General features: G+C 48.9%; 1 protein-coding gene across 1 annotated transcript; it reads right to left on the minus strand.

The window, feature by feature from the left end:
• Positions 1-6,917: 6,917 nt before the first annotated feature.
• On the minus strand, positions 6,918-14,904 carry VIM (vimentin). Its single transcript, XM_004605344.3, has 9 exons — positions 14,249-14,904; positions 13,502-13,562; positions 11,188-11,283; positions 10,927-11,088; positions 10,373-10,498; positions 9,593-9,813; positions 8,904-8,947; positions 8,422-8,507; positions 6,918-7,276 (listed from the first exon to the last, which is right to left on the minus strand). Exons 1-9 carry the CDS (start codon positions 14,812-14,814, stop codon positions 7,235-7,237), a joined length of 1,404 nt encoding a protein of 467 aa, XP_004605401.1. The 5' UTR covers positions 14,815-14,904; the 3' UTR covers positions 6,918-7,234.
• Between the last annotated feature and the right edge of the window lie 248 nt (positions 14,905-15,152).

Here is a 15,152-nt window from a genome sequence, read left to right on the forward strand (position 1 = left end):
CATGTCCAAGTTCCAAACCTGACAGTTCACTGTGGCGCAGAATTCGTTTCTGGAAACAAACCTATTGCTCAGGAAGATTTGATGCCGTCCTTGCTCCTCAGATTCCACTTCCCTTGGTTCTTGATGGAGCTCTGACCTCAGCCAACACAGCGGGCCTCGGCCAGCAGGTGTCAAGGCCGCACACAGGGACTGTGACCTGCGAGCTCAGAGCCGTCGTAGAAAGACAGAGTCTGGTCTCTGAGCCTGCTTCATCCCCCGGCCCCAGACTCCCAAGCCCTGCCCCAACCAAGAGTCCCGAACTTCGTCAAGGACAAATGCCACCACGGGAGCCAGAAGAACACCAGGGGGCGCTCTCTCCTCTTTGTCTAATGCTCCCACCTGGCAAAAACTGGCTGGCTCCAGAAAATCGACAGTAGCCCCCTGCTTCTCAGCCAAGAAGGATCCCAATCGGCTAGACAGAAACCCGGGCAGATAGATAATGGTTCCGCTGTGCAGCCGCTGATTGGGCACTGTAGGCAGGGGGACTTCTGCCCTTACCAGAACCCGATCAGGGGCATGAATTCATCCCAGGAGTCTCCTGGCGTCTGTTTACTCTCCTCCCCATCCTGGTTCAAGGAGAGCTGGGTGGCACCGGGCCAGCACACAGTAGGGCTGGATAAACCAAGCCCTGGAAGGGGACAGACTGCATAGGCATGAATCATGTCCTGCTTCCACTGGACACTGTCCCTTTGCACCTAAGCAACCGTGAGGGGACTTGAAAGGTGATGACTCAGAGCAGCCAGGATGATTTGCCCAAGCACCAGCAGTTGAAATAAAAAGTGCCTGTTTCTGTCAAACCCACTAGGGAGAAGCATTTCCGTGGGCCTTTCATCCATCGACAGCTGGGAACAGCTGCTACCAACCAGTCATCTCACTGACAGCCCGTTTGTGGTCAGTGGACCACAGAGAGGACAAGAGCTGAGCTGGAGTGGAAAGAGAACATTCGAGAAGCTGACTGCACCCATGGCTCCTACACGGAGTAAGCGCCAAAGGGGTTTCAAGGTCCGGCTCAACTGGAATTATTGGAAGTTAGGGCCAACTCTGCCAGGGCAAACTTAGAGAGGAATGGAAGGAGGTTTCAGGTCGCCAAGCAGGTGGCTTTCTCGAGCTCCAAGTTTGTTTCTAGAAATGAATTCTGCTCCACGGGGAACAGTGAGGTTTGGAATTTGTGCATGACCAAAGATATCTTTGGAAAGTCACAAAAGGGCCATTAATTCCACCCACATGCCATCTCTTCCCCTCCAGGAGACCCCCGTATCTCCAAAAGGAGGCAAGTACTCATAAAGAGTATTGGATCCAGAAAAGCTTCCACCAAGGCTTTGGGTGGGAAATAGTAACAGCTTAACACCCTCCACCAATTTTTCCGGTGAACAGAGCGGGATGCATATGCCCTTCCATATGCGTATACCCGGGCTAATGGTTATGCCATGTGGTGAAAGTCTTAACTCTCAATGTGATGCTCTTTGGAGGAGCCTTGGGTATTTGTGGGGCTTGTAGAAGTACCTGGGGGTCTCACACGGTTCCAGGAGTTGGTCCTCTTGGAATGTACGCCCTTAAAGCATCTCTCTCCCTGCCTCTCTGGTCTGTCTCTCTCCTCTATCGTCTCTCCTCTCCCCTCCATCACCCCCTCCCCCTCTACATCCCCAAGCACGAGGACACAAGCCAAAAGGTTGCTGTAAAAAAAGGCTGGAAACTGCAAAAGAGGAATGATCAGGCACCAGTTCTGCCACGAGCTTGACCTCAACCTGCAGAACTCTGAGAAAAGAACATTTGCTACTTAAGCTTCCTGATCGATTGGATTCTGCTGTCTTGTCACAAAAGGTGTTAAAGTATTGTTATCATAGCAGAGTATAACCACACTGAGCGAAACCTGGGAGTGTATCGTGGGTGACGTGTTGTATTCTCTTGATGAAAAGGGTCCCTGGGCCCCGTTTCAACCCAGGTGTGGAGGCATCCCAACACCAAGAAGCGGTTCTGATTCCGATGAGTACTCAAGGATTCGACTAGGTTCTGACACCATCTGCCCAGAACAGTGGCATATTCCATGGGGAAGAGGCTCAATCTGCCAAGATCAGCCTCGACTCCAGCCCCCGGGAGTAAGGCCAGGCTGCTGCCCTTCATCTGGCGAGCCAGCCACAAGTCACAGTTTCCCGAGGCCCTCTGGGTCCACTGATTTGCCGCAGTGGCTCACAGAGGCTGTTTCACGATGGCAGAATCCCTGGCTAGTTGGTTGCACAGGGATATTCCTTAGGAATAGTCGGAAGAGGTTGGGGGATGAGGGTGGTTTTCTCATGCTCTCTCCTCAGCACCTCTGCAAGTTCACCACCCCAGAAGCTCTCCCAACCCACAGGCCTCCTTTCTTAGGCATGAGGGATGAACTCATTGGCCACTGACCATTGTGTCTAATAATCTCCAATCCCTGTCCTTGCTTCAGGTCAGTGGGTGGGGCTACAAATTCCAGCCTTCCAAACGGGTGAGGTTCTGGCTTTCAGTTCCCACAGTTTTGGGTGCTTCCAAATGTTACTGTCTTCCCAGCTCACTCCATTCTGTCTCCTTGCTGCAAGGTGCATTAGGGTCAAGGAAAGGGCCTTCTTTCCTCGCTCAGCAGTGTCCAGTGTGACGCCTGAGTGCATCATAACTTAGCGAGGTAGCTGGGCACAGAGGGGAGCAGGGCCGACGTTGATTTTATGGCAGTGGGCCACAATCACAATCCAGGGCGCGGGACTCTGACAACCCACAGCCCTGAGGTTGTGTGATTCTAACCCATTTGACCAATGCCGTTATATTCTCAAAAGCACATTCCAGAAGTTAAATTAAAATATTGCAAGATTAACTACAGTTCTTACTTATGTTTGTATCAAAACTAAAGCAATTTCCCCAGGAGGTTCTAATAAGATATAAGGAAAACAAGATCCAGTTACAGTCCTGTATCCAAAAAGACATCAAAGTTCAGTTCACACGGGAGCAAATGGTCCCTGACTCACTCAGGACCAGGGCAAACTCTTCCCAGATAAGGCTTCCTAACCTTTAACCATGAGGCTTTGCTGTTGTTAATTATGTGGTATTATAGATTATTGTATCAAAGACTTTAAGTCTAACAAAGCAAATTTGATTCCTAACACCAGCTGAAGCAAAACCGATTTATCCCCTGACCCCACCTCCTACCTGAGATGACAAGAATTATTATTTCTATGGATTTTTATGGAATTTGCAGTCTCCTTGATGATCTCTCTCAGACTTGTAAAACTTTTGTGTGAGGGTGGAGTGGGGGTTGGGGTGACACCCAGGGGTACTTTGGGAAATACTAGGTTTGGCCTCTTCCAAGGCTGCTACTGTGACCTCTGAACTCTCTCTCTCTCTCTCTCCCTCCCTCCTTCTCTCTTTCTCCCTCCCTCCCTCCCCCCTCTCTCTCTGGCCCTCTTTCAGACTTATTCTTTTAAATAGTATCATTTCCTTCTCTCTACTCCCTGTTTTCTCAGTCTCCTTTACTCTTGTTTAATGTTTTGCATAAATGAACCAAATCTTTGCCATAGGTGGGGAGAACATAGTGTACTTTTTAAAAATTGCTTTTCAAAAAGAAGATAAGGACAATACTAACAGTATAATTAAAGGGGTGGGAAACCCAGTAGATTTGAATCGAGCACTTGCAGCCAGTGCTCATTTCTGGCTCTTCTTTTCCTTTTTAAGGGGTGATTTAGATGGGGCTGGAGCGATAGTACAGCAGGGAGGGCATTTGCCTTGCACACAACCAATCTGGGTTCAATCCCCAGCATCCCATATGGTTCCCTGAGCACTGCCAGGAGTAATCCCTGAGCATCAGTAAGTGACCTAAAGAGCAAAAAAAAAAAAAAAAAAGTGATTTAGAAATTGCTGTAGAGAGTTTTCTATAGGAGGGAACTCACTTCTCTTAAGGTACATGGCAGAATTTCCAGTGCTGGTTCCTTTCTTCCCCTGGGAAAAAACCTACTGCTTGGGATTTTTTTTCCATTTTTGTTTTTGTTTTATAATAAAGACTTGTGAGGTTGAAGCAAACCAGCATCGGCTTGGCGTCTCCGGAGGAGGAGCATCGTGGGGAGGCGGGCTGGAGAGGAAAAGGGGGTTGGAGGTGGGCTTAAGGGACTGTCCTCAGAGTTCAAGCACAAGATGTTTCTCAAGGGCCCTTCCCACTGGATGTCTGCTTTGTGCACACAGATTCCACCGTTAAACTCGACACTAGCCTGGAGAGATGGTACCAGGGTTAAGGCACTTGTCTTAGAAGCCATTGACTCTGGTTCGATTCTTGGACCAGGAGTGATTCCTAAATGTTGAGCCAGGGGTGAGCTCTGAGCACCACCACGTGTGGCGCCAGACCCAAAGTATAAAGCAAAATAACAATCAAACTTGACAGCTGTTCAAATACAGGAAAAGTATGGTAGCCCACCTCCTCCCCGCCCCATGTGTGCACCTTCCTGTGAGATCATGCTAAGGGAAGGATGACCTGTCAGTGTTTGTCTTTAGGCCCTATCCAGTACTGCTCAGGGTTACTCCTGGCTCTATGGCTCAGGCATAACTTGGGGGACTGTATGTAGTGCTGGGGATTGACCCTCAGTCGGCCGTGGGCAAGGCAAGTGCCCTTTGCACCATCTCTCTGATTCTGGTCACATAGAATCTTTTGTTCCAAGGAATTGACTCATACCTTGGAGAAAAACAAGCAAAATCCAAGACCATTAGAGGTAACCAGGATACAGAGTCAGTCTAACTGGGGGTCACTTCCAAGGCCAACCCTTTGTTTATTCAGTACTGACAGTAACCAAAAAACATAAAATAAAAGATGAAAACTTTAGATTGTGTATCTGCTAAGGAGGCTAAACACAGAGCCTGGCATTTAGATAGGCATTGGGGAGTTATCGTACCATTCTCCCAGAGACAGGTAGAAGCCAGTGTACCAAAGAAGTCCAAAAAAGGCCTCTCTTCATTCCTAGAGACGGGATAACGGTCACCTAGAAGGCTGCCTTCGAGAGGACCAGACATTTTTCAGGGAGGTTCTTCCCTCCAGGTTACACATGCTACCAATCATGGTGACTCTTCTCCAGGAAATCTCTGTTGTTTGGCTAACTCAGTCCATCCCCCTTGGGCTCACTGAAGTAGTCTCTGACTATCTCTGCATTCTCATTGCTCTGCGCACAGAATCTTACATCCCCCTGAGCAACCTAACCAAGGACGCCTCAGAATTATTTTCCACCCAAGGAGAAAAAGTAAGGACCTTATTTTGCTGTTTATTTTCTAATGTCTTTTACCCAAAGACAGAGGCTGGTTAAAAAAAAATCTGCAGAAATTGGAGAGATAGTACAGTGGGGAGGGCGTTTTCCTTGCACGCAACTGACTTAGGTTCAATCCCCGACAGCCCATATGGTCCCCGGAGCCCACTAGGAGTGATTCCGAAGTGCAGAGCTAGATGTAAGCTCTGAGCACCATTGGATATGCCCCCCAAAAGCCAAATAAACAAGTAAAATAAAATCTGTATATAGAAATCTTTTCAAGAGAGACATTTTCATCGAGGATTTTTCTTTTTTCTTTTTTTAGCATCCATTTGTGATTTTTAAAAAAAATTTTTTCATTTTATAAGGTAGTTCACAATATTTGATTACATTTAATATTCAAACACCAATCCCACCACCATTATACCTTTCCAGTCACCATATTTGGGATGTTTCCATCCCAAACCCCAATTCCTGTCCCAAAGCAGAACCGTATTAACATATTTTGTATTGTTTGTTATAAAAAGAAAACACTGAAAATGCTACCAAAAAAGTATTCATGGAGGAAAGAGTGTAAAGTTCGTTCTATTTTGGCAGGGGCCATTAAGACCTTCTATAAGATATCACTATCATGTTGTTAAAGGTTGAGCCTTGTAAACTTTCATGTAAATCTGTAAATATATATGACTATATATATATTTACTTGTTTGATTGATTGCTTACTATTTGAACCCCATCCTATGTGGTGCGGTACTCTTGAAGTGTGGGTAGGATGTGTCTCATGACGTATCAGGCGACTGCAAATGCACCAGTATGGTCCAGGAATAGGTTCACTCGTGTGTGAGGCTTGGCTTGAGCGTGTAGCGAGCAGCCTTGAGCAGGGGGGGCGGTTGGGTTCTGGAGGTTTTCGGCTGCCAGGACCGGGTCCCCTGGGGCAGGGAGGGCTCTCACTGCCCCCCCTGAGTGAAACAGCCTGGGGCAGGGGCCAGTCGCATGAGAGAGGGACGCATCGAGGACTTTTCTACCCACAGATCCCACTTTCAGATTGAACAAATCTGACACATTTGGTTGAATCCACAGATGTGGCATCTGCCTATCTACTGAGGGCCACATCCTCGGGTGTCTCAAATGGGGAGGAGGTGGCAGCTCCTGCCCAAGTCACCTGCACACACACGGAGATTCACGTGCAGACTTTATGAACTCATCTCTTTATCTTGCCAACAGAAGATGCAGCTGGTCTCCTGAACATCGATTACGCACATCTTTTTGTTAACATAAGTGCGTCTGTGGTACTCATTTGTTGCAAAACCCAAATGTTTTCATTTTAGGCAAAGCTTTTCATTTAAGGAGGCCTATGTGTTAGAGTTAATATCCAGCTAAACTCATTTTATGAAAGGGCCTATTATGTTTTGTACATTCTTTCACACAAAAGCTATTTAGAAATCTTAAAAATAGCTTCACTAAAATGAATTTAAGATCTAAGATCCATCAAGCACAAATCATTAAGTGGAGTTTATTTGTTTATAGTACGATAGATTTTGGTACTAATTTACCAATAGGATGCCAAAATACCTTGAACAAATATCTTCTCCTAAAAATTGATAATTTTTTAATGTTTTTCAAGTAAAAAAACACACCAAATGAGTTTCCCAAAGGTTTATTGAGAGACAGGTTGGTCAGAGTTGTTGGGAAAAAAAGCAGTTTTAATGGTATTCAAAAATACTTTTTTAAGAAAAGTATTCTAGCACAAGTTGTTTTCATAAACTAGATTAGGCTGTAAACTTTTTGCCTACATCTTTTACAAATGTTGGTTCTTAAGAACTAGCTTATTCCTATTCCGAATGTATCTTGCGCTCTTAAAAAACTGCAGAAAAGGCACTTGGAAAGCTGTTTCCTTTAAGATATGGATCTTTCTTATTCTGCTGGTAAGAAACTGCTGCACCAGATGGCTGAGATTTTCACTCCAGGTCATCGTGATGCTGGGAAGTTTCATTGATAACCTGTAAAAAAAAAAACACAACACTTCAATCAAGTATAATATTACATACTAAAGATTAAATGATCCCATCAAATGTTATCAAAAAGAATCCTACTCCATATCCAGATTGGCTGTTGGGAAAGTTGGAAAATGACACTGCATGTTCAGGACGTGGGTCAACTGCCTGCAGGAACATACATGTGTGAGACGGCTTCACCCAGAAGCCAAAAAATTCCCAGTGGAATGTTATGACTTAAAAGGAAGAAATATTTTAAGATTATGTTTCCAAAGGTTTCTGTAATCATACCATGCAGTGAATTATAAAAGAAATTAGGGCATTAAAATGCACAGCAAGTACATGTTAAGTTTACATCCAAGGGAAGATTACATGGAAATCACAATGCAGTGGGGCTATCTCTCTCTTGGCATAGAGAGGCAGCAGGAGAGAAATGGACTCAATGGCCCGCCATTCTTCTAAAGAAGAGAATTGCTGCTGGAAGGCTCCTGTATTTTTATTATTATTGAATCATCATGAGCTACAGTTACAAAACTTTCATGTCATGGAATTTGCTTCTAAGTGGATGGTCATGGAGAGTATCATGCTAAGTGAGATGACTCAGAAAGAGAGGAACAGACAGAAGAGGACTGCACTCATTTGTGAAATATAAAGTATCATGAGAGTAACACTCAAAGATGGTAGAGATAAGGGCCAGAAAGATTGCTCCACGGTTGGAAGCCTGCCTCATGGGCTGGGGAAAAAGGCAGCTGGGATAGAGAAGGAATCACCAAGTCAATGACGGTAACACTCAGGGTGGGACACGTGGGCTCCCATATTATTAGGTTGAGTCAAAGCGTGATGGAGATGGAGTCTACTGAACTCCTACTGTGTCACCTAAAAAAGTCGTATAGTCTTTTCAAATCAAGCACCCTGGGAAGAGCATTGGAGCTTTGAACTGCATGGGGGCTGGCCCTCTCTGTCCTTCCCATCTAAGAGCCTCGAAGGAACTGGCTAGGCATCTGGCTACAAGAAAAGATGCAGCATCTTTTTGGTCAACCTGAATGGAACGGGATCACCCACACTCGCTGGCTGTTGTAGAACCCCCATGTATGTAACTTGAAAGGGTATCAGTGGCGGAGATGGCTTGATTTCCACAGTGAGACACCAACCTGTCCGTCTCGGGTTTCAACGGTCTTAATCAGGAGTGTTCTCTTGGAGTGCGTGTCCACCAGAGGGAGGGACTCCAGGTTGGTTTCTGAATAAAGAAACAAAGAGTAAACATGAGTAAACATGACACTTAAAAAAAAAGCAAACTCAAGTGACTATTTTTCTGGAAAGGATTAGAATTTTTTTTCATGGTTTTTAAAATTATACTAAAATTATTCCCTATCCTAAAAGTCCATGCACGTAGATACACACACACACTCCCATGGGAAGTAGTGAAATGGAGCTGAAACTTAAAAATTAGCTTTTTAGAATTTAAGACCCATTCACAGGCTGTAGAGCATTACTTGACTTTGATCCTACGGCTACTGTTCCAAAATTTTCTCTTGTACGGCATTGTTCAGATATCATTAAACATGAATGCTTAATCAAAAATACAAGAGTGACCAGCACTGAAATGTTTCATAAAAGGCAACTAAATGCTTACCCCTCAGGTTCAGGGAAGCAAAGCTGGGAAGAGGCAAAGCAATCCTGTGGGAAAAAAAAAGTAAAATCAGAAACTACATTGAGTCAAGGAACAAAGTCACCGACGTCTTGATTTCATCAAATAAGATGCCACTCGGGATTTCTCAAGTGAGGGATTTACTTTCCGAAACATTTGCCCACATGGCGATCTTCACTGTCACTGTCATCCGCTGCTCATCGATTTGCTTGAGCGGGCACTAGTAATGTCTCCGTTGTGAGACTTGCTGTTACTGGTTTTGGCATATCGAATATGCCACGGGTAGCTTGCCAGGCTGCTCGAGAGGGGCGGAGGGATCGAACCCAGTTTGGCCACATGCAAGACAAACGTCCTATCCGCTGTGCTATCGCTCCAGCCCATATGGGGATCTTAATGCATCTAAGTCATTTACTTCTAGAATATTCTGTGCAGGGCACTGAACTGGAGGGCAGTGCTGAACTTTCCCCACTTACGGATTCACATCCCAACTTGACTACTGATGAACTGACTAGGCAGAGTTACTCCACAGAACTGTAAAGATCTGTAGAGGCGTTAGTGCCACCTTGAAAATTTCTCTAAGTCGCCAAGGAGGTGGCATGTGTTCAAGTCAGTGGCATCATCCTGAACAGACAGCAGTGGCTAACACCCACGTCCTCGTCCTTGCTGGGTCTCACCTGCTCTCCTCGCCTTCCAGCAGCTTCCGGTAGGTGGCAATCTCAATGTCAAGAGCCATCTTGACATTCAGCAGGTCCTGGTATTCGCGGAGGTGTCTTGCCATCTCCTCCTTCATGTTCTGAATCTCGTCCTGCAGACGGCCAATAGTGTCTTGGTAGTTGGCAGCTTCCATAGCAAAGTTCTCTTCCATTTCCCGCATCTGACGTTCCAGACTCTCATTCTGCAAGAGGGAAGAAGGACAAGACACTTATTTCCCAGGGGAAAAAAAAATATCAACTATGACAACTATTACTAGAACCATTTGCAGACAACTGGCAACCTTTCTCCGGGGAGGCAAACTTGAACAGCCCAGCTTAGGTGGAGAATGCAAGGCACACATCTGTTCTTTTAGAAGCAATAATGTATCGGAGCTAAAAGCCTTCACCTGTCAAAGGGCTTCTGAGTCTATCCTGACAAGCCATTTTCTTTGTATTAAGATACTGTATTAAGATATGCATTTGTGGGGGACCCAGCAAGGTAGGTCCAGTGAATGCATCACTTGCAGGCAGAACACCTGGGTTTGATCATAGACACTGCATCTGGTCCCCTGAGCACTGCCAGGAGCAATTCCTGAGCACTGCTGGGTGTGGCCCAAAAATAAATAGGTAGAACTGTGTGTGTGTCTGTGTGCGTCTATGTACTGTTCCTGATCCCATTCTGTTGAGATCTCATTGGTTTGCTCTACGGAACGGCCTTCCTTGGTCCTCATTTTCCACTTTGCTGGAGGTGCTGCTACTCACAGTTCCTTTCAGGGCGTCCACTTCGCAGGTGAGGGACTGCACTTGTCTCCTGTACTCATTGGACTCCTGCTTCGCCTGGCGCAGGGCATCGTTGTTGCGGTTGGCAGCCTCGGAGAGGTCGGCAAACTGTTAGGAAGAAACGGGACATGTGGATTCCGCCGAGGAGAGCTATCTCCTCGGACCCTCCCCTCCCCGAGCAAAGGAAAAAGCTCAGTGATGGCTAATGACGACTGCGAGAGAGCACAGAGACAGACAGGGCCCGGGTCCCTGATGCTCTCATCTCAGCGTTCCGAAAAACGCCTAAGCTGCTGAGGAAGAGCAGCAGAGAGCTGATATGGCCAAGTGGGGGTAAGGGCGGGCTAGAGGCTGGACTCGAGTCAGGGGGAGAGGAGAGGAGCGTCCGCACACGGGGGTGTGAGAGGTAGGGAGACCCAAGCAACAGCCGTCCAGCAGGTTTCCAGCCAGAGCTGAAAGGTGGGCAGCAAGGACAGGAGGCGCGGGGTCCTGGCTGGACCGGGCACTTCCCCTCTGCTCTGGCCTCACGGGTGGCCCACCTTGGACTTGTACCACTCCTCAGCCTCCTGCAGGTTCTTGGCGGCCACGCTCTCGTACTGCTGGCGCACATCGCGCAGGGCCGCCGTGAGGTCAGGCTTGGACACGTCCATGTCGATCTGCACATGCTGGTCCTGAATCTGCGCCTGCAGCTCCTGGATCTCCTGCGGGACGGACAGACAGAGGGTCAGTGGTGCCGCAGACGAGATGGGACCCCCGCGCCACGCGCCTTCCCCGAGGGACGCCCGCCTCCCCGTCCTTACTTCATCATGCAGTTTCTTCAAGAAGGCGATTTCTTCCTGCAACGATTCCACTTTGCGTTCAAGGTCCAGACGGGCCAGAGAAGCATTGTCCACGTCCTGTTTGGGAGAGGGAGGACATGAAGGGCTCTGAGCAATCCCCCTCAGTCATGCTCAAGGACGCTGCGGAAAGGGTGTTGATTCCTCACCTCCTCTTATGATTTTGGAGGAAGTTGATAACTCACCTACCGCTAGAATATATGATGGGTTTCTCTATTAGTAAAACTTAATGTACTATATGGTTGTCAAGGAGACAGATTAAACAAGGGCACACAATATGGTCATCGCACCCAATTAGTGATTCCACATTATACAAGTAAAGTTTTCTGTTTTTTTTTTTTCATATAGAAAAGCAATGCTACAGATGGTCAAGATTTTCTGGTAACTTCACAGATCTGTGCAGTAACAGGAGGTTGACCAGATGTCATTAATGGTATGGAAGTATGTACTTAAGCTCTTTAATTTTCTCTGTGGAAATCTGAAACTCTTCCTAAGGATCCCAAACAACTGTCTAGTCGTCGGACATTCTGGCTTCCAGGTCCTGATACTCAGGCATAGGCCAGGCCGATGGGAAGAAAAATGTCACTCTCGGCTGATTTGTTCTGCTTTCCGGGTGGATTCTCCGGACTCTCTCCCCGGCCTGGCTCCAAGGCTGCTGGCTTCTTTCAGAATGACTGATCAAAGGGCTGGCAGACAATGGAGCCAGACATGCTCCCCCTCCCCCATTTCTGTGTATCCACATTTGTCATCTGCTGTGTTTCAAATCAGAATGTGGAATTCTGCAACTAAGACTTTTAGATCCCACCCAAAGCCCACCTACCAAAGAATTGTCAGGCGGATTTGGGGGGACCTTTTCTCTGTGTATCGAACACGCACTTGATAGCCTTTACAGTCTTAAGTACTGAGATGTTTCTATCAACTTTTGGAAAAATGTGCCAAAACAAATATAGGAAATATAATTTAAAACCTTTGAGAGAATTTGATGGGACAGTCTACTTCAAGTAAGAAAATCTGAGGCATGGACCTTAATCCCTAGACAGGAGATGTTTTACGCTAAAACTTTCTATTCACTTATCACTCTGCAGATAATATTACAAAGGCCAGGATCATAAATACCAACTGCTTAAGCCCACCTGAATATACACATGTTGTATATTTAAATTAATTTAACAAGTGTATTCCTGCCTCAAAATGTTACGTTGCTATTCCTCTTGGAGCCTCTTTCTTATCCAACTCTCACAGTAATGCACCATCTTAGCCTTTAGGATTTCAATTTTAAGCTAAGTTGAAGTCTATCTAATTTGGAGTGCAAGGCAACAAGAAAAACCCTTTCATGACAATGCTGTGGCTTTCTTTTTTACCCAAGGACACTGTCCTAAAGCATAAAGACCCCATGAAAGGAGGGCCTTGCAAAACTTGCAAAATGTGAGGTCCATCTGCAGCTTTAAGAACCGGGCATCCTCCACAAGCCCGGGCCAGATACTAGATAACGGATGTTAGCAAATACTTGTGTCCAATTAGAACTGCGCTGACATCATTACATATTCAATAAGAATGTAGCCTGCTGCAAAGCTTCTCTGGGCACACAAAGGCTGCTATTATTTCAGTCCCGAGCTAGCACCCTTGCCAGAATGTCTGTATCTACATTCCATAGTGGGGCCCATAGAAACCATTAATACCTTTCAGCCCAGGGGACAGATGGCTGCTTTTCACCCTTATTAAATCACAAAATACTTGTGCACAGCACTACTTCTATCAAACTTGAAGGGCACAATAGAATTTGCAGAGCAGAAGGAAAACAACTTTACTGGCTTCATTTCAGGGAAACTCTGCGTCTCACTCTCCAACCAACGCGCTTTACATTTTAAACTACAGGGCAGAATCGAGATTTTTTTTTTTCTTTTTAATCCCCAGCGGCCTCGTAAAAGTCAAATTGAGGTTACCAGACTACAATCTGAAGCGAACTGGAACTGTTACAAACCGGAATGTCAGTGTGTTGCTAAAACGAAAAGCAGGGAGTGGGTGGGTGGGGTGGATATTTCTTTGGGAGAAAAAAAAAAAAACTTGAAACAAAAGTATAAAGTTCAAAAGTTTCTTTCTGTCCCGGGGAACAGCTACAATCGGGGTTTGTGCGGTGGTTGTTTTTCATTCCCAGGCTCCAATCTGGAGCCCCTGAGGGGCTTTTGCGCACACCATGAAGTTTGGATTTGGAGCTCAAGTGTGTGGAGCCGGGCGGGTGGGGGCCAGGGCGGGGCCGGGGCGCAGGGCGGCGACAAACCTGTCTGAAGGACTGCAGGTTGCTCTCGGCTTCCTCTCTCTGCATCATCTCCTCCTGCAACCTGAAAGAGTTTGCACTTGAACCAAAGGGGAAACGGGAACCCGCGTCCCGCAGGGCGGCCACACCCAACCGCCCAGAGGCTGTGCCACCTCCGCTGACAGCTGGCGACTGTGGCCACACCACACGCTCGGGGACGTTTGGCGGGACGGCGGCCTCAGTGGGGGAGGGAAAGGCCATCGCGGCCGCCGCTTGCACCTCGCATCCCCGGGGCGCCTCCCCTCTTCCCTTTGTCTCCCGTCCTCCCGGGTCATCCTCTCCTCTTGCCTCCCTCCTCCCGGCGTGCGCTGGCAGCCCGCCAGAAAAGTGGAAGCTGAGAGAGAGGGGGGGAGGGGGGAGAGAGGGGGGGGGAGAGAGGGAGGGAGAGAGAGAGGGAGAGAGACTGGAAACTTTGTAACAAAGTTTTTAGGTAAACTGCGCGCTGGTATTCCAGCGCGCACAGCTGCACGAAGCGGTCCTTTCCAGACCCCACTTCACTGGGCCAATGAGTGGGAGTCAGGTGGGGGTGGGGGTGGGGGAAATGGATCTGCAAGCTCTGAGCTCGGGCGGGGCTGCTGTTCCTCGCAGCCACAGCCCTGCACCCCCCCCGCCCCCGCCCAGCACCCCACCCCCGCAGCCACCGCCCCAGCCACATCCCCAAGGGCGTGGCACGGGGTGGGGGCGGGGCGGCGCGCCGCGTCCCGGGCTTACTTCTCCCGGAGCCGCATGATGTCCTCGCCCAGGTTGTCGCGCTCCACCTCCACACGCGCCTTGTCGTTGGTGAGCTGGTCCACCTGCCGGCGCAGCTCCCGCATCTCCTCCTCGTACAGGTCCCCCAGGCGCGACTTGCCCTGGCCCTTGAGCTGCTCGAGCTCGGCCAGCAGGATCTTGTTCTGCTGCTCCAGGAAGCGCACCTTGTCGATGTAGTTGGCGAAGCGGTCGTTGAGCTCCTGCAGCTCCACCTTCTCGTTGGTGCGCGTGTTCTTGAACTCGGTGTTGATGGCGTCGGCCAGCGAGAAGTCCACCGAGTCGTGCATCAGCCGCAGCCCGGGCCCGGCGCTCCGCAGGCGCACGGCCGACGAGCGCGTGGCGTACGCGCCGCCGGGGGACGCGCCGTACAGGCTGCGGCTGGTGCTGGGGCGCAGCGCGCTGCCCAGGCTGTAGGTGCGGGTGGACGTGGTCACGTAGCTGCGGCTGGCGCTTGGCCGGCTGCTGGAGCTGCCCGGGCCGCCGAACATCCTGCGGTAGGACGACGAGGACACGGACCTGGTGGACATGATTGCGGGGCGCGGTGGCTGGGAGCGGCGGCTGCGAGTCGGGCGTGGGGACCGCGAGCGAGGGAGCGCAGAGGACGGGACCCCGCCGCGGGCGCCCTTTTTATAAGCCCGTGCGACCAGAGGGTCCCCTCCCACAGCCATCCCAGCCCACGGGCGCGCCAGCCAATGGGGACCCGGCACGGGGCGGGAAGGGTGGGCGGGGGGTTGGGGCGGGGTCCCCCGGGCGCCCCCCCTCAACTCCACACCCAGCTCCGGGCTGGCCTGGGCTGTCCCGTTACTTCTGGTCCGGGCTGGGACTTTCCTGATGGTCTGCCCTGCGCACCCGCGGGGGACGGAGG

Source organism: Sorex araneus, chromosome 9, assembly GCF_027595985.1.
Source record: "Sorex araneus isolate mSorAra2 chromosome 9, mSorAra2.pri, whole genome shotgun sequence".
NCBI lineage: Eukaryota > Metazoa > Chordata > Mammalia > Eulipotyphla > Soricidae > Sorex > Sorex araneus.

Coding starts and splice junctions, on each gene's coding strand:
- VIM (XM_004605344.3), bottom strand. CDS start 14,814: ATGTCCACCAGGTCCGTGTCCTCGTCGTCCTACCGCAGGATGTTCGGC. Junction 9,814..10,372: donor TGGACGCCCTGAAAGGAACT/GTGAGTAGCAGC, acceptor TCCCTCTTGCAG/AATGAGAGTCTGGAACGTCA. Junction 8,508..8,903: donor TGCTTCCCTGAACCTGAGGG/GTAAGCATTTAG, acceptor TTCTTTATTCAG/AAACCAACCTGGAGTCCCTC.